The following is a 24,268-nucleotide window of genomic DNA, read 5'->3' on the forward strand; positions in this document are numbered from 1 at the left end:
TGTGGCTCAGTCGGGTTAAGTGTCTGACTCTTGATCTCAGCTCAGGTTTTGATCTCTGGATAGTAAGTTCAAGCCCCATGTTGGGCTCCACACTGGGAGTGGAGCCTACTTAAAAAAAAGAAAAAGCAAAATGGTCTTTGAGTATACAGTCTATACTTAACATGAGGAAATAAAAGTTATTTTGGTGTGTTTTCTCCTTATAGCACAGCTTAAGTCCTTGCATAATGTGAAAGTGAACTTTCACTTCTTAGAAAGCATGTTAAGTTTTCACGACTCACATTATCCATCCCCTTGGGTCAAGATAGAACAGAAAACATTAGGATTCCTCGCTTCTGGAGAAGTTAACATTTTTAATGTTCTAAAATATAAAATTATAAAATATAATTTTCTTATTAATAACACGACCGAGGCTGAGGTTATTTCCTGACAACACTTTTTTTTTCCTGTTTCCCTTATGCACGATCAGCCCCTAAATTCAGAATAACAAAATTATCAAGGCATCTTTTACACCAAAATCATCTTGATGCTTCCCTGGAAGCTGTTAGAATACACAAAAAATTTGCTTTCTCACTGCCTGGCACTCAGAAGGAAAGGCTACAAGGAGGGAGGCTAAAAATAATTCGGTATGGTCGGTATGCTCCATGTTTTTAAAATTAGCTATCAGTATTCTAAAGAGCTGCCTTGGGGCACCTGGGTGACTCAGTCAGTTGAGCACCACCTCTTACTTTCCACTCCGGTCATGATCTCACTGTTTGTACGATTGAGCCCCCACTTGGGGCTCTGTGCTGACAGTGTGGAGCCTGCTTGGGATTTTCTCTCTCCCTCTTTCTCTCTGCCCCTCTCTGCTGACATGCTCACTCGCTCTCTCCCTCTCAAAACAAACAAACAAACAAACAAAATCTGCCTTGTTCATCATGTCCATAATGTAGAGAAAGATGTCAAAGCCAAGAGAGGAGCTCATCCTTTCCAGATGACTTTTCCACAGGGTGAAGTTTGTGGCTGTGAATGGTCAGTGACTGCGAACTTTCCCAAATTGGTAAAAACATACTCATGTTCACATGCAAGAGCTTGCATGATGCCTATCAACAAATTTATTTCCAAGATCATTTTATGCCTTTGTTTAAAATAACTTTTTATTATCGATAGTAAGTTTGGTGTACATCTTACACAATAGACTGTAAGGCCCTCAATATTTCTAAATATATCCACTGTCCATATCACCCAGAGCTCAAGGCAAGTAAGGAAGGACAAATAGAATCATCAAAAATAAGTTGGTTGCAAAGGTAACTCTCCTTCCCCAGATCCTAATATTTCCTCTTCAGAGTAGCCATCAACTGAGACTTCATGAAATGCAGCAGTCACCAGTAGCTTCATGCTCTGTTGTCTTTCTCCTCGATGAAGCTTCTCTCTTTCACTCTGATATTGGACATCAGTAGGTCTCTAGATCATTCGGTCCTGCCAACAAGGAGGTTCTATTCTCTCCTTTTGTTTTCCCAAAGATTCTGCCATACTTGACAGGAGAACAGACTCATGGGTCTGACATCACCACCATAGCTGACCCTTGGACAGTGCAACCCATTGGAGCTGTGAGGCTTGAGGTTTCCAGAAAAATTTCAGTCCTAAAACAGAAGACTTCTATGGAGGGAGAAGCTAACCCACAGACGAGAAGCAGGAATATTTTTAAAGGAATTAGTGAAATTGAGAAGGCAAGATGGTTGTGGCTATTGTGTTGGTATTTTTGGTAATGTGCTTCATGATCTTTTTTTTCATTAGTCATATGATGTAGCCTTTTTTCTCTCCTGGCTCTGGTTTCTAACCCTCAATTTAATAGACCATACTTGTGCCAACTGGAATAAACCCCTTCTCTAAAAAAAAACCCTTGGTCAATGGGCCACACTCCTAAATATCTCTACTGGTACTGTCCATACCACACCAAGCACAGAGTCCCTCCTTGATTGCTGCATTTTCCCAACCAGTCTCTCAAAGTTTCGTTGTTTTTGATTTTAAAGAGCAGGTGGGGCTTCTGGGTGGCTCAGTCGGTTAAGCGTCTGACTTCGGCTCAGGTCATGATCTCACAGCTCATGAATTCCAGCCCTGCATTGGGCTCTGTGCTGACAGCTCAGAGCCTAGAGCCTGCTTCGTATTCTGTGTCTCCCTCTCTCTCTGCCCCTCACCTGCTCGTGCTCTCTCTCTCTCTCTCAAAAATAAATAAACATTAAAAATTTTTAAATAAAAATAAAGAGCACATGAATGGGGGAGAGGGGCAGAGGGAGAGAGAGAGAATCTAACGTGGGGCTCCATCCCACAACCCTGTGATCATGACCTGAGCCCAAATCAAGAATCAGACACACAACCAACTGAGCCACTGAAGCACCTCATCTCTCAAAGTTTATGATGGGATCGAGTTTGGCTCAGATGATAGATTTTTGTGGAGCCAGATTCTGAATTCTTCAGAATCTGTCACCTCATGAACACACCCCACAGAAATTTAGAATCATTTAAGATTCTCTATATGCTACCATTGCAGGGGAGAGTATCATATAGGTAATCATTCACTCTTTTACAGATCATAAAATTTACTTATTTAAAGTTTACAAATATTTTTCCAGGTGGTACAACCTCACCATAAATGGGTTTTAGAAAATTTTCATGCCCCCTCATGTCCATTTAGAATTAATCTTGGTTCCCAAATCCCAGCCCTAGGCAACCACTAATCTACTTTGTCTCTATAAATTTGCCTTTTCTGGAATTTTCATACAAATGGAGTTTCACTTAACATAGTGTTTTTAAGGTTCATCCATGACATTAGCATGTGTCAGTAGTTTGTTACTTTTTATTGCTGAATAATATTCCATTGTATGGGTAAAATATATTTTGTCTATACATTGGTTGATAGACATTTAGGTTATTTTAAGTCTTGACCTATTCTGAATAATGCTTCTTTTTTTTAATGCTTATTTATTTATTTTGAGAGAGATAGAGCATGAGCAGGGGAGGGGCAGAGAGAAAGGGACACAGAGAATCCCAAGCAGGCTCCACACTATCAGCACAGAGTGTAATGCAGGGCCCAAACACATAAACTGTGAGATCATGACCCTGCCCAGATCAAGAGTCGGACGCTGGACTGACTGAGCCACCCAGGCACTCCGCTGAATAATGCTTCTATGAACATTCACATACAAGTGTTTATGTGGATGTATATTTTCATTTCTCTTGGGTAGATGCTTAGAAGTGGAATTGCTGAGTTGTAAGGCAGTCTTACATGTAACTGTTTTTGCAACTGCCACACAGTTCTCCAAAAGACAGCACCATTTTACCTCTCTTTCAACAATGTATCAGAGTTCCAATTTCTCCACATCCTTGCCAACATTTGTTATTGCCTTTTTTACTATAAACATTCCAGTGGGTATGAAATGGTATCTTATTGTGGTTTTAATTTGCATTTTTCTAATGACTAATGAATGGTATCAAGCATCTTTTCCCTTTTCACTTTTCTTATTAGCCATTTGTGTAACTTCTTTGATGAAATGTCTGTTCATTCTATTGCCCATTATTTGATTGAGTTGTTTGTTTTCTAACTATTGAGTGGTAAGCATTATTTATATATTATGGATACAAATCCTTTATCAGATATGTGTTTTCCAGATATTTCCTCCAGTCTGTAACTTGTCTTTTAATTTTCTTGAAAAAATTGTTAATGTTTATTTATTTTTGAGAGACAGAGAGAGACAGAGCATGAGTGGGGGAGGGGCAGAGAGACGGAGACACAGAATCCGAAGCAGGTTCCAGGCTCTGAGCTGTCAGCACAGAGCCCAATGTGGGGCTCAAACTCACAAGCTGTGAGATCATGACTCTCAACCGACTGAGCCACCCAGGAGCCCCAGTTTTCTAAATGATATATTTTGAAGTGCAGAGGTCTTGGAATTTTGATGATATCCAGTTTATCAGTTTTTTCAGTCATACAGTTTTTTTCAGTCATAGACTGCTTTTGGTCCAACAGAACACAGTCCATCTTAAAAAGAAAGAAAGATGGGAATGCAAGCTGGTGCAGCCACTCTGGAAAACAATATGGAGGTTCCTCAAAAAACTAAAAATAGAACTACCCTACAACCCAGCAATTGCACTACTAGGTATTTATCCAAGGGGTACAGGAGTGCTGTTTTGAAGGGGCACATGCACCCCAATGTTTACAGCAGCACTATCAACAATAGACAAAGTATGGAAAGAGCCCAAATGGCCATCGATGGATGAATGGGATAAAGAAGATGTGGTATGTGTGTGTGTGTGTGTGTGTGTGTGTGTATGTATATATATATATACACATATACATACATATATATATATATATACACATACATACACACACACACACACACACACACACACACACAAAATGGAGTATTACTCAGCAATCCAAAAGAATGAAATCTTGCCATTTGCAACTACGTGGATGGAACTGGAGGGTATTATGCTAAGTGAAATTAGTCAGTCAGAGAAAGACACAAATCATATGACTTCACTCCTAAGAGGACTTTAAGAGACAAAACAGATGAACATAAGGGAAGGGAAACACAAATAATATAAAAACAGAGAGGGGGACAAAACATAAGAGACTCTGAAACATGGAGAACAAACTGAGGGTTACTGGAGGGGTTGTGGGAGAGGGGATGGGCTAAATGGGTAAGGGGCATTAAGGAATCTACTCCTGAAATCATTGTTGCACTATATGCTAACTAATTTGGATGTAAATTTAAAAAAATAAAAAATAAAACAAGTTAAAATAGAAAGAAAGAAAGAAAGAAAGAAAGAAAGAAAGAAAGAAAGAAAGAAAGGAAGAAATACACTGTCCATCTTAGAATAGGTAGAAGCTTTTTTTTTTTAAGATTTTTTTTCTTTAAGTAGTCTCTACACCCAATGTAGGGCCAGAACTGATGACCCTGAGATCAAGAGTTGCATGCTCCACTGACTGAGCCAGCCAGGTGGCCCAGTAGAAGTTTGGGCTTTTTTTCAATGTTTTATTTTTGAGACAGAGAGAGACAGAGCATGAGCAGGGGAGGGGCAGAGAGAGAGGGAGACACAGAATCCGAAGCAGGGTCCAGGCTCCGAGCTGTCAGCACAGAGCCCGATGCGGGGCTCGAACTCACGGAGTGTGAGATCATGACCTGAGCTGAAGTCGGACACTCAACCAACTGAGTCACCCAGGCACCCCTAGAAGTTTTAATCTAAGAAATCTTTGCCTAACGCAACGTCTGTTAACTATTCTCTTGTTTTCTTCTAGAAATTTTGTTTTAGCTGTCACACTTAAAAAGACTTTTTTTTTTTAACATTTATTTATTTTTGAGAGACAGAAAAAGAGTGCAAGTGAGGGAGGGGCAGACAGAGAGGGAGACAGAATCTGAAGCAGGCTCCTGGCTCTAAACTGTGAGCCCAGAGCCCAACATGGAGCTCTGACTCATGAAGGGCAAGATCATGACCTGAGCTGAAGTTGCACACTTAACCACTAAGCCACCCAGGTGCCCCTTGGCTGTCACATTTAAGTCTATGATCTTTTTGAGTTAATTTTCTGTATATGGTATGACTTGAAGGTCATACCATAAGTTCACCTTTTTGTGTGTGGATAATCAGTTGTCCCAACACATTTGTTGAACAGACTATCCTTTCCCCCCAGTGAATTGCCTTAGCACCTTTGTCAAATATCAATTAAATATAAATATAAGGATTTATTTCTGGACTCTCAGTTCTGATCCATTAATCTCTATGTCAATCCTTATGCCAGTACCACTGCTGAGGAGATCTTAATATGGAAAATTATTAATACATTCTGCAAGCTAATGACTCCTCAGAACTTGAGAATGGCAACTCCAGAAAGTGGGACTCAGACAAGTATTCTTATACATGGTTCAGAAACAGCACAATAAGCTTTTAATAAGGCATGTTGGCTTGAGGTGATACCGATCTTAAATTTCACTCATTCTTTTTTTTTTTTTTTTAAGATTTATTTATTTTTAAGAGAGAGCTCAAGCAGGAAAGGGACAGAGAGAGAGGGGGACAGAAGAGCTGAAACAGTCTCCACACTAACACCAGTGAGCCCAATGCGGGGCTTGAACTCATGAGTGGTGAGATCACAACCTGAGCCTAAGTCAGATGCTCAACCAACTGAGCCACCCAGGTGCCCCAAATTTCACTCATTCTAACACATCTATAAGTAAGTTGCATTTGTAAATAGTATCATTGGTTCCATATTAAATGTAATACATCAGTTGGCCTTGTTTGCAAGACTATCTAGGATGGTGGCCAGTGGAACGCTCCATTTTTCATGTTGATGTAGTTCTTTGCGTAGGGTTCAAAGGGCTGGTTCTCTTTCTTACCTGAATCAAGCTGAAAAATTAAATTTGTAACCACGACCATGCCAGAAACATAAACTGACCATAACATTACAAGTTGGTAGGTCTTTTGACAAACATTCTGCTCCCCTTCTCCTTCCAAGAACTTGTTAGCATTGTATTTTCCTCACCTCCTGGAAGTTAGTCATGGCAATGACTTGATGTGGCCATCAAAATTAGTGATGGGTGGAAGTTTTGTAAGCCTGTAGAGAATTCACCAAGCTTCCTATTCCTGTCTCATGGAAGTGTATGATGAGATGAAGCCTCCCTCAACCTTGGGAATCCCTGAGTGCCATGCAGAAATCCCCCCCACCCCAACCCCGCTTAACCCACATTAAACTCTGTGGCTTGAATAAGAAATGTTAGTTGTGCCAGGGAGATATTTGAGATGTTACTGTAACATAGCCTAGCTTATTATTTTTTTAACCTAGCTTATTATAACTGCTACAAGCTATGCTTAATGTGAAAACACTGCCTAAAAGTCTGTCAAATTGTTGGTTTGGAACCTGATCTAGGAGCTAGGTTTGGGTTCCATTCCTGGCTCTGCTAGACCAGCTCAAGCGCACAAGTCTGGTTAAGCATGAGGTCCATTATCCCTTCAAGATACACATATTTACCCAGTCTGCAGGGGAAAGAATTTATTCTCAAGAATCAGATTGCCTGAGTTGGAATCTCAGCTTTTATGCAGGGGACAGTTTTAGCCATATTTCTTACTTTATGTGGCCATTTCCACATATGTACAAGGCACACAACAGTCTATATACCCTATAGGAATAAATGTAAAGCATTTAGGATAGTGCCTGGTAGATAGTGCTTTGTGGGTGTTAGCTGTTGGTGAGGAATGGCTCTTGCTGAACCTCTTCATCTCTACCCAGCCATACATCCAGAACATGCCAGGCACACCCATTCCTCTCTCTTCTATTGGAGAGCTGAGCTCGGAGCAGAATAGTCAACCTGGGGCGGGGGGGGGGGGGGGGGGGGGCGGGATATAGGTCCAATTCAAATTCTAAAATTCTGAGCCTTGGGGCACCTGGGTGGCTCAGTTGGCTGAGCGTCCTACTTTGGCTCAGGTCATGATCTCAAGGTGCATGAGTTCGAGCCCCGCGTTGGGCTCTGTGCTGACAGCTCAGAGCCTGGAGCCTGCTTCAGATTCTGTGTCTCCCTATCTCTGCCCCTCCCCCACCCATGCGCGCGCTCTCTCTGTGAAAAATAAATAAACTTAAAAAAATAAAATTAAAATAAAATAAAATAAAATAAAATAAAATAAAATTCTGGGCCTGGCTCTAGATGAGAGCTGTAACAAAAAATGAAATTGAGAGCTATGAATATGTCCTAGGTTATAAGCGCAGTTAAACATCTAGAAAGTTCATAGTAAGTTTCAGAACGTGGAACTGACCAAGTCTAACTGGCTTCAATCAGCGGGAACCTGAAAGCAAAAGTCACATTCCCATTTCACACCCAAAGAATTCACTTAATACATGTTGGGTGTCTGGTTTATTCAAACATGGGGCAGAGCCCCGCCCCCATCCAAGGAACAGGAAGTGAATAGCTGGGAGCTATGGGGCTGAACAGGGCAGGGATGTGCAGATATCACAAGGTAAAAGGAGCTCAGCTGAGCAACCAGAGTTGCAGCATGGGGACCAGGCTGAGCAGGAGAAGCCCAATCCCATGGGGCATGGCCCCCGCACTCATGGCCAAGGCATAGAACCTGGCCACCTCCTCGTTGGGGTTGCCCTGGGCCGGGTCGAACCACATCTGGATGCAGCGGCCGCTCCCTCGGCTGTAGTTGCTGAGTTTGTAGGAGTGGCTCCAGATGCCCTCACACAGGGCTGCGGGCGTGGGGAAATAGAAATGGAAGTGGTGGCAGGCAGCTCCCACTGGGCACCGGTTATGCCCTGTAGGGGAGATGGAAGACCTTCAGCCACTGGGCCCAGAACTAACTTTGTTTCCACCAATCTCACAGCCCCAATATGCCAGCTCCACACCCCACACCTCTGCCTCCAAATCTCTCCCTCCCTGACCTGCCCAGGCCCTCACCTGAGCTCCAGTTCCAGCCCTTGTGCCAGTTGCTCTTGCAGGTGTAGGACGTGCGACAGTCCTCCCACCATTGCTGACAGTCCTCCTTGCACAGGGGCACGTTCAGGATGCGTTCTTTGCGCCAGCTCTGGTTCACCTGGGAGAGGTGAGTGGAGAAAAAGGGCTGAGGTTCAAGATTCTGGGCAGCTCTGCCCTGAAGAGAGAGCTGGAGAGGCAGCCCGAGGAGTTGTCTGGGAGGCTTAGCTCCTCTGCAAAGTTGGGGGTCCAGGGGAGGACACTCATACCTGCTGGATCCAGGGCCCCAGGTTGGGGGAGCACTCATAGAGGCAGGTGTCCTGGATGAAGTGCTGTTTGCAGGCGGGTGCCATCTGTCCACAGTGGTCCCAGTTGAATCTGTACAGGTAGGAAATGTCCTTATGGGCTTCCCGGCTGGTGTTGGCAAAGCAGCAGGAATTCTTCTTCCAGGGGCTGCACTGGGTGGGGGAGACACAGGCACTAACTCCCATGCCTGGCACAGCCACAGTATTCCCATGTGGAACCTCTCCCCCTTTAGTCTTTTTTAAATTATTTATTTATTTATTTATTTATTTTTTTAATGTTTAGTTATTTACTTGGGGGTGGGAGAGCGAAAGAGAGAGAGAGAAAATCCCAAGCAGGCTCTGCGCTGTCAGTACAGAGACTGACATTGGGCTCGATCCCATGAACTATGAGATCATAACCTGAGCTGAAATCAAGAGTCCCACACTTGACTCACTGAGCTACCAAGACTCCTCCCTCTTTTATCCCCTAACACAGTCAGTCTTTCAGAGAAATACTTGCCACTGGGGGACCCTCTTTGGGGGAAGTGCAGCCATTATAAAATTCAATAATCCAAACCTCTATTGAGCTCCTACTTACTCTAACCCAGAAGGTAGAGGTAGAGACATAACAATGAAAACTCATTGACTGCTTTGGAAAGAGATTAAGCAGGGGAGAGGGATGGGGAAGGGCAGTTTTCTAGACTTGTCAGACAAGCCTCATTTAGAAGGTGGCAAAGACCCAGAGGTGAGGAGGCAAGCTAAATAAATTGGAACCTCAGAATAGATCTAATTACATAAATACTCAAAACAGTGAATGAATGAAAACCCATAGTTTAGAATTCAGTTTAAAAGCAAAATATTAAAATGTGCTCTTTAGGGGCGCCTGGGTGGTTTAGTTGCTTAAGTGACTGACTGACTTTGGCTCAGGTCAGGATCTCACGGTTTGTGAGTTCGAGCCCTGCATGGGGCTCTGTGCTGGCAGCACAGAACCTGCTTTGGATTCTGTGTCTCCCCCTCTCTCTGCCCCTCCTCTGCTCATGCTCTATCTCTGTCTCTCTCAAAAATAAATAAGATAAACATTGTTTTAAAAAGCTTAAAAAACCACAATAAAAACAAAAAAACGTGCACTTTAAAAGAAGTTAAAATCAAGGCTGCTCAAAGTATGCAAGTTACACCGTCACTTAGCTGCAGGCTCAGTGATTCTGAGCAAGCACTAACTGGGGACTATGATCATTATCTGCTATTGAGGTCAAAATGAACATTTACATATTGGAATGCATTTTACAAGTGACTTCCCTCTTGTGTTTTCTTTACAGTTATGCATCATATTGCTTTTTTTAATGCTTAGATAGGTCCAGGATATTAAAGGGGTTGTGACAAAATAATTTTCATAGAAAAGAGACCTCTGGTCCAACAAAAAGGTCAAGAGCCCCAGTGGAAATGATTGCTAGATGCATGAATCAATGTGCCTCACACCCAGCCTCAAGACTGTGAGAAATCTACTTTTCTCGAGCTGTTTGGGGCTGGAGGGAAAGAAACCACAATGTGTTGTGTGCATTTGCTGCTCTCAGATTCTTGGGTCAGTTTCCGTCTAAACTCTGAAATCAAAATCAGCCCCATGGGTCTGATGTGCCTGACGGGTCTCTCCTGTGTCATTTCCCAGGCTCCTCTCTGGACGTGCTTCCTGATCTGTGTAACACGGAAACCCAACAACCAAGGAGCTGAGGTGCTGACATTGTACTGGCGACACTGGGCACACAGTATGTGGTAAGCCAGTAGTTGCCCGCATTAGTGCAAACTCAAAGTCTCTCAGGTGGCCTTCCTGCCTCCACCATGGAAAGGGTTTGATGCTTCTATCTCTCGCTGCCCTCTTCCTGAGTCAGCACCTCCCCACCTCGGATCAACCCTCCGCCCACCTGCTCATGCAGCTCGTCTTCTGGGCTTGGCTTTTCCTTGTGGTGCTTGGCATCCATACAGACATTGAGAAGCTCAGTCCTGGGCCGGGCTGCCCACACTGCGGCCACCCCCGCCAGAAGGAGCAGCAACTCTGTTGTCACCAGCTGGGCCATGTCAGTGTCTGAAGGAAGACCTGTGGTCAGTGGCACCAAGGAAAGCAGAGGTGGGGCCTCCAGGTGTGTGGGAATAGCCCCAGGTGGGTGGAGCCTCCAAGAAGCCTGGGCCCCGTCATGCCCCACCCCTTCCCCTATCTTCATAGACTCAGGGAGAGGAGGGATCAGACACCGCCCTCTGGGACAGTCCTTGCTAGTGTCATTAGTGATTTCTCCAGGTGGACAGGAGGATCAAATGATGAAACTAAGGGATGGAGTTTGGGCAAAATGAAGAAATAGCCGGGAGATTGCCATAGGTCCACAGTCTTGTTTGAAATCCTTGGAGGCAAGTGTTTCAGAATACAATCCACCTGCACGCAACAGTCAAGCATACATTCTGTGCTGAAATAGCTACACTGGTGGGAGAAATAAAAACTATAATAACCTCACATTAATTTTCAGGTCAGATTTTGACACCAAATGACTTCGTGCAAACTTTGACAATAACCTCAGTTTTGGAGCTCCAGATAAGCCGCAGACCTAAGTTTAAAACAAGACAACAAAACCCAGCCCCAGTTCCAGCCCTTCCCAGCCTCATCATTTGGCCTCTCCCGGAGATACTGCGCCTCGGGGAATGTCCCAGGGCAGAGAGGGCTGTGGGCAGCCAGCTGGACAGCCTCCGGGGCCTTGGGGAGGTTCCTGCCCCGGACCACAGAGCTGGCCTCCCTTTGGCCTTCGTAGCACCTGAATCCTCTGAATTCAGACACTGAACCTTGGGAGGGAACTGACCGTTCCTTCACCCCACCGGTCACCAGGCGCCTGGGCTCTCCTAAAGTTTGGCATTCGTTTCCCATGGCTCCCAAAGCGCACACGCCCCTCTGCTCAAAGTTGCCTTGTCTCCACACTGCCTTGCCCTCCCCGCCCTGTCCTGTGGAGCTCAGGCAGCTTCCTTGGCCTCCTGGAAGGGACCTGAGCTGGGTGGCCTCCAGGCTGACTGCCTGGCAGGGCTTGGGAAACCTGGAATTGAATTCCCACCTCCCCTCTCCTCCTCGCCCCTCACCTTCCCACAATCCAATATTCTGCTGCTCTATTTACTCCAGTGTTTATTCATTCTCTCACTTGGTAATTCATTCATTCCAGGACCCAATCATCCTTCTAATGACCCAGTCACTCACTGATTGGGTCACAAGACAAATCAGTACTCTCGGGAGCACCAGGTGACTCTTTGGATCAGGTTCTTTGGGGAAACACGGTCTAGCAGTTTAGAGCACAGTTCTCAGCCCTAACACACTACCTCTGGCTTGACCTTGGGGGAAAATAACTCAAATTATCTTGAGCTTTAGCGTCCTCATCTGAGCACTAAATGTAGGGGAGAAAACCCTAACAAATGAGAGTCAGCTGGGCACGGATTGTGTCATCAGTTGGCTCAGGCTGAGGGATGTGCCCCACCTACCATAATAGAGACCCCCCAAGATTGATACAGGCCCCTCGATTCCAGAGCTCTTTCAGCTTTGTCCCTTGCACCTTCGCTGTGCTGAGGCTTTCATGGGGGCCGCTGATGGGGAGTACTAGGGAGGCCTGGGTGGAGGCTGAGAAGGCCCTTCCCCAGCCTTGGTGGGCCCCACCTGGTCGGTCAGTAGTTTTTCTTGCTGTGGTGGTTGCTCTCTAGAGTCAGAGCTCTCTTCTCCCTGCAACCTATGCACTCTGCAAGTTGCTCTCCACATTCCTAGTCTCAGCTTCAGATACTGGTGCAGCTATGCCCCCACCAACCACCACCACCCTGAACACACACAACCCAGGGCCCCAGACGTGAAGCGCCGCTAAGCACCCAGCACTGTGCTGAAAGGTAAAAGTCCGCTGGTTCTAGTTCGGTGGTGGACACCAGCTTGCGGTTTTAACCTTGGGCAGAACCTACTCTGCTCTGGGCCCTTAGCTTCCACTTCTGGATTCTCTAGGATTTAGGCAAAGTGGATCCTCTCGGTGCAGCAAATTCTTTAGCACATGCTGAGAGCACAGCGGGGTGTGTTGCCTCTACTAAAGGGGTGGGGAGTGGCATACCTGGGAGAGGAAGTGGTTCTGGTCTGGCTCAGGCCTCTGCTCCGCTCTACAGTCCCCCTTGCCTTACTCCGGGGCGCAGCCGCGGTTTAGTGGCCTAGGAGACGGGCAGTAGGTCAGGCAGCAGGGAATGTGGCCCAGGAGTGGAGCCGGGATCGGGCGAAGGCCACTCAGCAGTTAATTCTTTTTTTTTTTTTTTTTTTTTTTAAGTAAAATAGCTATTTATTCAGCCTCTTGTCATGCCAAAATGTTTTGTGCATATACCACTCTAATTAGCACACCCTCTGTAACAGGCAAAATTGTACATCAAATTATATGTCATGTTACCTGATTATATAAAAATATAAAGTGAAAATGATTTTTCAATTCCTGTTAACGTTACTAGTAAACAATTCAGCAGTAGATATGAGGCACAAACTCTTAGTAAAATATGGCACAGGAAGAGCAATAATGTAATTCTCACTTAACTTGTCACAATTTGTTATGAATATACAAAGACAAGTTTCTAAAGTGTTATATTTACTAAGATTCTGGCAATAGCTTTATGTAACAAGACACAGCATACCAGGCCTGCCACTCAACTTGTTTATGGTAAGACTCAGCTTCAGTATGAAGCTGTTAAAAAAAAGAAAAAAATTAGAAGTCTGCTTTTTTGTTTTACATGCTAAGTATCTTGGCAAGTATGCCATTAACCACAGTATGGAATTTAAGAGCAGGAATAAGGGGTTAATAAAAGCTAAACACGGCAGCCTAAACAAAATTCATACAAAAATAAAATAACTATCACGGGTCACATAAAATTTTCCTGACTGGTTAAAACTAACAGTGTAAAACATGCGTTTTAGAATCTTTAGCTATCAAGTTCAAAAAGTACCAGTGGCTATTTGAAATGATTCCTCTCCAGAGCCAAAGTGTAGTCAAAGTTAATTCAAATGTTATAACACATTCTAATGCTAAAAAACATTCAGTATTATTGAAGTGGAGGTAAATCCCAGAACTTTTGGGGCTTTGTTGTGCTGCAAAAGGCTGTTACTCTGGTTCACTTAAAGCAGCAAATGACAAGAGTCTAAGGATGCCTAAGGGCAAGACTGCTGTACCAGCTCTGACCTCCCCATGAAGCATGGCTACTGTGTCCACAAAAACAGGATATGTGAGGATAAAAGGCACGCTATTCTTCTAGCTAAAGAGATAGCAAACCACCCCCCCCCCCAAACCTAAAAGCTCCTTCCCCAGGTAAATAAAAGTATATAAGGGGAAAAATTAAAATACACTTATCTACTGAATAAGAATTTTGAAATATCAGTGTAATCCCTATTTCCAAAATGTTAACTAGAGTCATCTGGTCATTTCTAATTACATCTTAAATGATATATCCAGATTTGATTTCTGTTGATGTATCATTAGACACTTCGAGTCAAAAATAGTAATTTTATCCCCAAATCTTAACCACTAGCACAACTGCAATGTATTATCTCCCAGAGTTGTTAAGCACTGGAAGAGAAAAAACTGACGTTCAAGCAGCAGGCAGCAATTATGGCCCTTTCACACGGAGGCATCCGAGTGGCTACTGAATAGTCCAGTAATAATTCTAAAAACAAGAAAATTCATGCATGTTAGTAATTATGTCATAATTTTCGCCGTTGAAATTTCCTTAGACATTGCACTTTCTTTATAAAGGAATCCTGATTTTTCTTAATATTATGACAAGTCGGGACTTGAACTAGCAGCCTTCTTTTTCTTCTTTTTACTGTGTTTCTCATGCTTCTTTTTCTTTTTTGTTTTTTCTTTTCCTCGTTCTTCACTGCTTTTCTTCTTTTTTGCTCATACTTCTTCAACATAATCTGATTCTGATAAGGACTCAGACGATAAAGGTTTATCTTCAGGACGCATCTTTCTTTTTTGCTGAGTCCTTTAATGCCCTTGTCTTTCTCAGTTGCCTCCTTTGACTTCTTTTTCTTTTTTTAAACTATCCTTACTGTCCCATTCAGTTTCTGACATGGAGCTTTCAGAAGATTTATGCGAACGATTCTTCTTTCTCTTTTTTCTTTTTCCTTGTTTTTTATCCTCATCTTCAGAATCCAAAGAACTGCTGGAAGAAGCAGAGCTTGATGAAGAAGATGAATACCTACCAGATTTCTTTTTTTTTTTTCTTTCTCTGTTTTTTTTGGATGAGCTCTCACTTCCACTTACTAATTTCTCCCTGTGTTTTTCCAGTTCTTTCTTCCAATTCTCATTTTCTCTTCAAATTCAGCCAATGCCTTGGAGCCTTTCTTTTTCTTCTCTGGTTGTTCTTTCACTTCTTCCCAGGTAGGCCTTGGTCGATTCAGATAATTTTGGATCATTGGGCCTGAAGACTGGATTGGACCCCTGGATCTGGCCATTGCTATTGGGTTCATAGAGGCCACTCGATTTTCCTGCTGCCCCATGGTGCGGGACTAAGCACACAGTCAGGCACAGAGGAAGATCAAGCCAGAGAGGTGGCCGAGGTGGGCCCACCGCAGGTCCTTCGGCCTACTCAGCAGTTAATTCTTGCACGTCAATTATTGTGGACACTAGCCAGCTTCCACAGGAGGTGGGTGGATTAATAGTGCCGGCCTAGGGCCAGTCCCCAGCCCCACTGACCCCATTTTCTCCCCCAGACTCAGGTCTGATAAAACCTTGCAGCCTGAGTTGCCGAGTCCTTTAAAACAATCTGATCCACTTGCAGCCCCCTGTCCTTGTGATACAGAAGAGAATGAGACCCAGAGAATCAGGATAGAACCAACTGCAGGGCAAGGGCTGGAGTGCAAGCTTCCAAGCTCCCAGCCAGCTGTAGAGAGCACAGAACTCTCCAGTCCCCAACTTATAGATCCAGCAACTCCTCCAAACTCATCAGCCTCAGGCATTGCTCATCTCCAGCTGCACAATCAGATGTTCAGATGCCCAGAACCCCAGGCCCCAGCCCTCCTCTCTCCACTCCCCTGCCCCCCACATCTACCCATACAGGTGCCCCATCTATGGCATCATCAGAGTCTGGTCTCATGTAGACCCCTCCCACCTCTCTCACCCTAGCCAAGGACACAAGCCTTCCTTTTATCATGGTGGTACCACTTTTGGGGAAAGGGAAGAGTAGAGGAGCAAATTTGGGCACGAGAAAATACCAAGCTTTGTTTTGTCACAGTGCCTGTGTGCGACCCAGGGAGAAGTAGTTACAGAGACGAAAGCCTAGAGGAAGGATCTAGGTTGGATGCAGATGTGGGAGCCATCAACCTATGGATGGCAATAGAAGTTTAAGGAAGATGGAGCCTCAATACCCTGGGGAAGGCCATAGGTCTGGGCCCATGGAACAGGGAGGGGGTGGGATTGCTGGGGGAGCAGCCAAGCCCTAAAGGGTCTGCAAAGAAATGGACTCCCAGGAGACCCCAGCTCATGCCCTGCTTTCCCTCTCCCTCAGAGTGATCCTTACTTGAATCCTGTGACAAGCAGGGAGGGTTCAGCCCTCTGAAGACCTTGGCAGATAAGGCACCATTGGACCCTTCAGACCTCTCTTCTGGCTTTATAGGACCAGACTGCCTTCTCCTGATTGGGGAAGAATGACCAGAGATCTAGGAATGTCTTAAGGTGGGAGCTCTTTCAGATTGGACTTGTCCCTGCCCGCACCCTCCACCCCTGCCCTGGGGGCTGATCATTAACTGGGCTTTGTGGCCCCTCCACCAGGAGAGTAAGGCCCTGGGCCCTGATGGCTTCAGAAGTAACCAGCCACTGGGAGGTGATTTGGGGGTGGGGTTATGACCTGTGGGGAGTCCCTGCCCTTGTTGAGCCTCAAGTCTGGTTCTGAATCTGAGATCTGGGTGCTGGGGTGGGGGGTGAAGCAGCCACCTAGGAGCAGATCCTGAGAGAGTTATCTGCCTGGACCGGAAGCTTAATATCAGCAAGGTGAGCTATCCGCATCCTTGTAGAACCCAATCTGTAGGCTGCCCTGTGACCAGACAAAGATAACAGGAAGGTGTTTGGCCTACAAAGGGAGAGGCCCTGGGCTGCAGGGAGTGGGGGTAGGAGAAATTGGAGCTTTACCTGAGTGCCAGCCCATCGGCTGTGGAAACTCTGGTTCCCAGGCGGCAAGGTGAGGCTAGGATTCAGATCTGAGTCCCATTCCAAACCAGATCCTTTCACAAAGAATGAAAGAGAAGCTTTGTGAGAGGCACTCAGGGCATCAGCCTAAGGCTTGCAAATCCAATGTTTCTCCTCTGGCCTCAATCCCTGCCCTTGCTGTCTTAACTTCTATTTCAGCCATCTAGAAATTTTTGCTTGTGCTTTGGTCCCACCAAGTTTTTGTACTTGCTGAACCATAACCATGGAATACCGGTCCGCCCTCCGTTTTCTGCTTGACAAACATTACTCCTCTGGAAGCCTCCTCTAACCTCCCTGGGCTTCCATAGGCTACTTGTGAGGGCTTGTGTTGTCAGGGACAGCAGATGATAAACACAGTAGGTAGGTGTTTGTACAAAGGGACTGGAGCGATGTGATAAGAAAGTGCCTGGATGACTTCTTTTGGTTGAGTGGTCAGAAGTCCTGTTAGTGGGGAATTGTAGGTTGAAATCTGAGAGACTATTAGGAGCCAGCCCACAGAGGACAAAGGAACGTTCCAGGAACACAGAAAGAGAATTGCCTGAGGAAGGCCCAAAGTGAAAAGTGTGAATGGTATGGAAGGGGAATAGTTTGACAGAGTGAGCTCTAAGTTGGGGCGGATGGCAGGGCTTTCTATGCCATTGAAGCTTAGTTTTTCCAACAGATACCATGGAAAAGCCTTAAAGCTCTGGTAAGGGGCTGTCATGTAGTAAGATATTTTTTGTGTTTGTTTTACTTTTTTTCCTTTTTTTAAAAATCTTTATTTATGGGAGAGAGAGAGACAGATTGCAACCTGGGGAGGGGCAGAGAGAAGAGAAGCAAGCTCTAGGCTCTGAGCTGTCAGCACAGACCCTGACGGTGTGACTTGAACCCATGAACTGTGAGATCAAGACCTGAGCCAAGTCAGACGCTTAACTGCCTGAGCCACCCAAGCACCCGAATGCATATGCTTCTTGACCCAGCAATCCCTTTTCTGAAATTCAAGTATAGCATTCTACCATGCATAAGATGATTCAGTGTAGCATTATTTGTCCTTTTAAGAAAGGGAAGCAATGCCATTGCTCTTCATTGGCATTCCCTACCCACTACCACCACCAATAGCTCCACCCTAGTCCACATCTAGAAAGGGAAGGAAGGGGCAAGAAACTTTTATTTCCCACCAGGAGCCTGATGACTCATCTGCCAGTCTCTGCCCACCTCTTCCACCAATGCCCTCATCATGCCCTGTGATGTAGGAGTGATGAACTTGGGGGAGGGAACTTGAGGGGGAAGCCTGGTGTAGAAGTAAGAACCTCAGACCTAGGGGTCAGCTTCCACCCCTACTTACTGGTGAACTTCAAGCCAGTCCCAGTCCCTCTTTGGGCCTCTCAATAGGAATGATAAAGCAATGAGGCATGTTGCCCCCCAAACGACTCATCTCCAAATTATTTTCGAGACACAAGATATACCTGGATCTGTCTATTAAAATAGGCTGTCAGAGGAACCCCATATGACCCATCCTGGATCAAGAAGCATAATTACTAGGGCATTGGGAGGCCCCTTTATCTGAGATTGCTGAGCTGGGCTGAGGCTGGGTCACCTAGGCTGGGTGCAGTCAAGGAAGATGTCCAGATGTCAGCAGTGGGAGGGACTCAGCTGAGGAGCCAGAGGTGCAGCATAGGGACCAGGCTGAGCAGGAGAAGCCCAATCTCATGGGACATGGCCCCCGCACTCATGGCCAAGGCATAGAACCTGGCCACCTCCTCGTTGGGGTTGCCCTGGGCCGGGTCGAACCACATCTGGATGCAGCGGCTGCTCCCTCGGTTGTAGTTGCTGAGCTTGTAGGAGTGGCTCCAGATGCCCTCACACAGGGCTGCGGGCGTGGGAAAGTAGGTCTCAAATGTGCGGCAGGCGGCTCCGGCCGGACACTTGTTCGATCCTGCATGGGGAGAGAGGGTGGACACAGACATTCAGCCCGTAGGCCCAGAGCCCATTTCTGGCCACCCCCCTGGAGATCCGCACCCAACTCCAGATCCTCGGACCCCGCCTCCATCTCCGCACCCCCAGGCCCTCACCTGAGCTCCAGTCCCAGCCCTTGTGCCAGTTGTTCTTGCAGGTGTAGGAGGTGCGGCAGTCCTCCCACCATTGCTGACAGTCCTCCTTGCACAGGGGCACGTCCAGGAAGCGTTCCTTGCGCCAGCTCTGGTTCACCTGGGGTGGGGGGGAGGGAGGGCTCCTCTCAGCCAGGGGTGCTGGCAGCCACCGCCTTGACCACCTTGACCGAGCAGGATGGCAGCCCGCTGGGCTGGGGTGAGGGAGAGGCCCGTACCTCCTGGATCCAGGGCCCCAGATTGGGTGAGCACTCGTACAGACAGTTGTCCTGAATGAAGTGGCGCTTGCAGGCAGGCTCTATCTTGCCGCAGTGGTCCAGGTTAAAGTTATACAAGAGGGAGGGATCCTTGTGCAGCTCCTGGCTGGTGTTGTGTGAGCAGCAGGCGTTCTTCCTCCAGGGAGTGCACTGGGTGGAGAAGACACTGGAACACATGCCTCCCCCACCACAGCTGTCTCCTCCATATTCTGGCTCCTTGGCCCCAGGTAGGGCATCCAGAGGAATACTTGCTGGGGAGGGTGCCTCTATGCCTGGCCCTTGGGGTAGTTATAACAGAACTTTTAACAGAGAGTAAAACAGAGGATGTGGGAGGTATGGGAACCACTGTCTGGGGGAGCAATTATTTTTACAGCTCTAAACAGTTTACAAAGTTATTTCACATGATTCAGGTTATTTATATTACTCATTCCACATCCAGCCCATATTAACTGAATGCTTACCTTCAATCAGGCGTTGTGCTAGGTGCTGAGAATATAGCAGTGAACAAACAGATCAAATCTCTACCTTTATGGAGCTTATAGTTTTAGTCCCGGGCAGAGGGAAGATACAGATCATTGTAGGCACAGAAAACAATAAGTGCAAAGTCCCTGAGGCTTTGGCACTTTATGCCTTCAACGGTCTAGTGAAAACATCATTACTTCAACTTTGACAGAGTTTACCCTGGGAAATGGTAGGATCAAGATTTTAACTCAGGACAGGGGTGGGGTTGAAAAGCCTGGCTCCAAGCTGTGGTAAGGGTGGAGATGACGGGGGCTGATATGCTGTCATCTGGTCTGGAATCCCAGTCTAGTGGACTTCAGATAGGTCCAGAAAGCAGTGGGGAACAGAGGGGCAATGTCTTGCACATGAACCCCAGTGTGGACCTGACTCAACGCGGGAGGCAATCCCAGAGAGGTAAATTCAAGACAGCTAAGATAGAGGAAGTGGTGAAGGTGTCTGAAGAAATCGTTCTAAGCTGGTCCTCCAGAGCTGAGTGATTATGAGCCGATTGCTTAAAATCTCTGAGATGACCTCTAGCACCCAGGGCCAAGTGACAGGGGAGATGTGACAGGTCTGGGCACTCAGGAGAAACTCAGGAAAACCCATGAGGGTAGAACCAAACCTACGCTTCTCCAGCAACCCAGCCCACCCCCAGCACGGCTGACACAGAACATGCTTCCAGGCCTCCCTAACTTCATGCACACTCCTCCTCTGATGCCCCAACTCATGGGTTGCCCTGCAAGAACCCATGCACCTCATCCCTGACCTGCCCACCACAGTCAGTGGTTTCTGCCTCCACAAGATTAATTATATAATGAAAATCACTTGCTGGCCTACAGCAGGGGCTCAACATAGATAAGCACTCTCAGTGCAGCCCCTGTCTCTCAGAATTACAGAATCATCTGTCTCCCACAAAAGTCTGTGTGCCATTTCTTGGAGAAGAAGAAGTGCTCCAGAGGGTTCTTCAAAGCACCCTCTAGAACTTAAAAGGTTCTGAAAATGAAGTGGTGGATACAGACTTCCGGTTTTGGAAGATAAAAAGCTCTGGAGATGGGTGGTGGTGATGGTCCCAAGACAATGTGCATGGATTTAATACCCCTGAACTGGATACTTAGACATGCTTAAAATGGCATATTTTATGTTATTCATATTTTAGCGCATGCACACATGCACAAAGCAAATGATACATCGGAAATGACTCAGAAGTCATGGGGCTCTGGGCTTCCCGCCCTTCACTTCCAGCCCCTGGGTCAGTCTATGCCTTCTTTCCCTGGAAACATCCCCGGCCCTCTAGCAACGTGAGATTTTGTGGGGAACAGAGGAGGAGACCAGGAAGAGTGAAATACTGACATCTCTCACGATCCTGGAGTTCAACCTCAGGCTCGGGTTCCCTGAGTGGCTTCAGGGGCTTTACCTATAAAAGGAGGGCCCTCACCTCCCCTTCTCTGTGGGCAGCAGCATCCTTGGCTCTTGCCTCACTACGCTTGCCACGGCTTGTGCTGTAACCCTGCCACCCGTGTACATGCTGTTCTCTGCTAGGCTGCCCTTTCCTGCTTTGTCTTCCTGGAAATCTCTTACTCATCCTCCAAGGCCAAGGCTGATGGCACCTTTCCTGGGAAGTGTTCCCAGCGTTATCTGATTTGTCACTGTCTCTTCAGGACTTAATAGCCGTTCAGAACCTGGACTGTTCATATGTGTTAGCCGCATTGTGACCTTGAGGGACCTGTCTCCCCTGTACCTCATCTTTGAGCTGCATAGGCTGGCACATAGTTAATGCTGGGAAGGGCACTGCCCAACTCTGTCCTAAGCCCTGCTAAAGACTAGCCTCTCAATTCCCACATGTACCTGTGCCCTCTCTGGGCCTCATTTCCCATTTCCTTATCTGAATGAGTAGAGACCATCCACCTACCAATTAGGCCCTTTGGGCATATTCACTGACAAGGTGTGAGGAAAGCACTTGGCCCATAGTGGGTGCCAGAAAATGGTCCCCTCACTACAGTAAATCTGGTGACCTCCTGGGGATTGCCTCAGCCACCCTCTTGACTCCATTGCTCCCCAAAACTGATCTTCCCATTTCCCAACTTCTTCCATTCTCCCCAACCCTTGACCCCACTCCATCCTCACCTGGTCATGCAGCTTGTCCTCAGGGCCCGGCTTTGTCTTGTGGTGCTTGGCATCCATGCAGATACTGAGCAGGTCTCTCCTGGCCCCTGGAGTCCTGGACTGGGCACCCCACGCAGTAGCCACCGAAACCAGAAGCAGCAACTGTGTCATCTGCCAGGCCATGTTCATCCGTTCCTGCCAGAAAGCCACAGTCAGAGGTGGACACAGCCTGAGAGAGAGGCAGCAGCCATGAGACTCTCCACCGAGTTTCTTGTCTGCCTGCCAAGCCCAGATCTCTGCCCTCCTCACCCAGCTTATCCCCTAGGGCACCTGAGTCAAACAACAAGGCAGATGTAGAGGTCTAGGCCAGAAGGCAAGACCCAAGGGCCTTCTTCCAAGGGCCCTCCAATGCTAGCTTGCTCTACCTTGGTGGGAGCCACCACCCTTCTCTGGATATATCCTTCTGTATTTCACTGGTGGTGTTTCATCCACAGTCTGAGAGTCCTGCCAGCTCGGCAAGTCTTCTCAGATCTGTACAACGGGAACCACAGGAAGTGGTCTGCTGATGAGGGTGGGGAGTGAGAGGAAGAAGTACCTGTCAGCTTCAGCCCATCCCCCACCAGTCCAAGGTAGCCTAGTTTCAGGCCCCCGGAGACTGCCAGTGGGCAGACAGGGATGCTGACCTAGGGCCAGCTGAAGGCCACTGAGCCATTCAGTTACCGCTTATGGTCCTGGACCCGGTGACACGGGAGTTGGGAGATGCTAGGGGTGCAATGTGGAGAGCCAATGAGGGTGCAGGCCCGGAGAGTCAGAGCCCGGTTTCTCACACCTCAGCAACCCCTCCCCACCACACAAGGGTCTTGGGAAGTTACCCTGGTGGAGCCAGGCGTAGAACCAGGGGAAGGCCAAGAGTAAGGCACTTGAAGGAGGGAACGGAGCCAGAGCAGTGGGTGGTGGGAGTTACCAGAGGAAAATTCAGCAGACACACGAGACCCCAGGAGAACTGGGAAAGACTTCACCTTTCCTCCCCTCTCCCTCCCCACTTTCCCTCAAAGCCTGAACTTGCCTCTGCCCTCAGCCCACCTGGGAGGGACAGTGTCTCCCTCCTCCTCTCCACTCCCTCTTATAAACCTACCTGGACTGCTTCTCCAGTGTCTCAGTCAGGCGGGGTGGTCAGGCTCTGTCTAGGAAACAGCTCAACTGTTTTTCAGTGAGAGGCCAGGTAAATAAATTATGGTCCACCCAATGGGATCTAACCTGGTATAAAAGATTGAGAAATCTTGGTGTACAAATATGGGAAAACCTCCAAGTATATTGTTAAGTGAAAGAAGGAGGGTGCAGAAAGGTGTTGGTAGAATGCAATCTTTTGTGTAAACAAGGAAGAGGGAGAATGTATGTGCTTGAGTAAGAAAATTCTGGAAATGTAGAAGAAAATTTTTTAAGTAGTTGCTTGGTGGGATGACACAGGATTAGGAATGAGACTTTCTTCTATTTTTTAAAAATTTTTTAAAGTTTATTAATTTTTTAGTAATCTCTACCCAACAGGGGGTCAAACTCCCAACCCCAAGATCAAGAGTTGCATGCTCTTCTGACCGAGCCAGCCAGGTGCACTGAGACTTTCTTCTATAAATCTTTCTATGCTGTTTTGATTCTTTGAACCATATGAGTATATACCTTATGTAAATATAACATATATGTTTGTATGTATATGAATATAAATATATAAAATATTGAATGGAAAGATAAAATACAGAAGGATGCATCTGATTTGATACCATTATGTACATTTCAGTAAGAAGGATATTTATAGAATAATGCTATGTATTAGTTATGGATACTATAGATATGTTTGCAGAAATGTGAACATGAGGCTACCATTAGTCCTAGGTCCTTGGGTATACTACCATAGAAATTCTGTGCGTTTATGCCATGTGCAGTTGACCCCTTGAACAACATGGATTTGAACTGCACAGGTCTACTTAGACACAGATTTTCTTTGGATAAACAGTACAGTACTATAAATGCATTTTCTTAATAACATTTTTTCTCTAGCTTACTTTATTGTATGAATATGGCATACAATACACATAACATACAAAGTATGTGTTAATTGTTTATGTTACTGGTAAGGCTTCCAGTCAACAGTAGGCTATTACTAGTTAGGTTCTGGGGGAGTCAAAAGTCACATGCAGATTTCTTTTTTCTTTCTTTCTTTCTTTCTTCTTTCTTCTTTCTTCTTTCTTTTTTTTAATTTTAATGTTTATTTTTGAAAGAGAGCATGAGCGGGGAAGGGAGAGAAAGAGAGGGAGACACAGAATCTGAAGCAGGCTCCAGGCTCCGAGCTGTCAGCACAGAGCCCGATGCGGGGCTCGAACTCACTGACCGTGA

The 24,268-nt window shown here is 46.3% G+C and overlaps 2 protein-coding genes, 1 long non-coding RNA gene and 1 pseudogene across 4 annotated transcripts in view; 1 reads left to right on the forward strand and 3 right to left on the reverse strand.

Annotated features, from left to right (window-relative positions):
* LOC122483385 overlaps positions 1 to 11,857 on the forward strand; it is a 34,814-nt gene extending 22,957 nt beyond the window's left edge. The window contains exons 4-5 of one of the 2 annotated variants that reach the window (XR_006297399.1): positions 10,383 to 10,486; positions 11,230 to 11,857. This is a non-coding gene — a long non-coding RNA (uncharacterized LOC122483385). Of the gene's footprint in view, positions 1 to 10,382; positions 10,852 to 11,229 lie in introns of both variants that reach the window. The other variant, XR_006297398.1, reaches the window with a different exon arrangement.
* LOC122483383 (folate receptor alpha-like) lies at positions 7,861 to 10,788 on the reverse strand. Its single transcript, XM_043580336.1, has 4 exons — positions 10,636 to 10,788; positions 8,705 to 8,893; positions 8,421 to 8,556; positions 7,861 to 8,278 (listed from the first exon to the last, which is right to left on the reverse strand). Exons 1-4 carry the CDS (start codon positions 10,786 to 10,788, stop codon positions 7,992 to 7,994), a joined length of 765 nt encoding a protein of 254 aa, XP_043436271.1. The 3' UTR covers positions 7,861 to 7,991.
* A 2,379-nt stretch (positions 11,858 to 14,236) lies between the features above and the next one.
* Positions 14,237 to 15,248, reverse strand: LOC122483384 (annotated as a pseudogene).
* A 3,126-nt stretch (positions 15,249 to 18,374) lies between these two features.
* On the reverse strand, positions 18,375 to 22,110 carry LOC122483381 (folate receptor gamma-like). The gene is made up of 4 exons (XM_043580332.1): positions 21,902 to 22,110; positions 19,238 to 19,426; positions 18,984 to 19,119; positions 18,375 to 18,847 (listed from the first exon to the last, which is right to left on the reverse strand). Exons 1-4 carry the CDS (start codon positions 22,067 to 22,069, stop codon positions 18,561 to 18,563), a joined length of 780 nt encoding a protein of 259 aa, XP_043436267.1. The 5' UTR covers positions 22,070 to 22,110; the 3' UTR covers positions 18,375 to 18,560.
* Between the last annotated feature and the right edge of the window lie 2,158 nt (positions 22,111 to 24,268).

This window comes from Prionailurus bengalensis, chromosome D1 (genome assembly GCF_016509475.1).
Source record: "Prionailurus bengalensis isolate Pbe53 chromosome D1, Fcat_Pben_1.1_paternal_pri, whole genome shotgun sequence".
Taxonomy (NCBI): domain Eukaryota; kingdom Metazoa; phylum Chordata; class Mammalia; order Carnivora; family Felidae; genus Prionailurus; species Prionailurus bengalensis.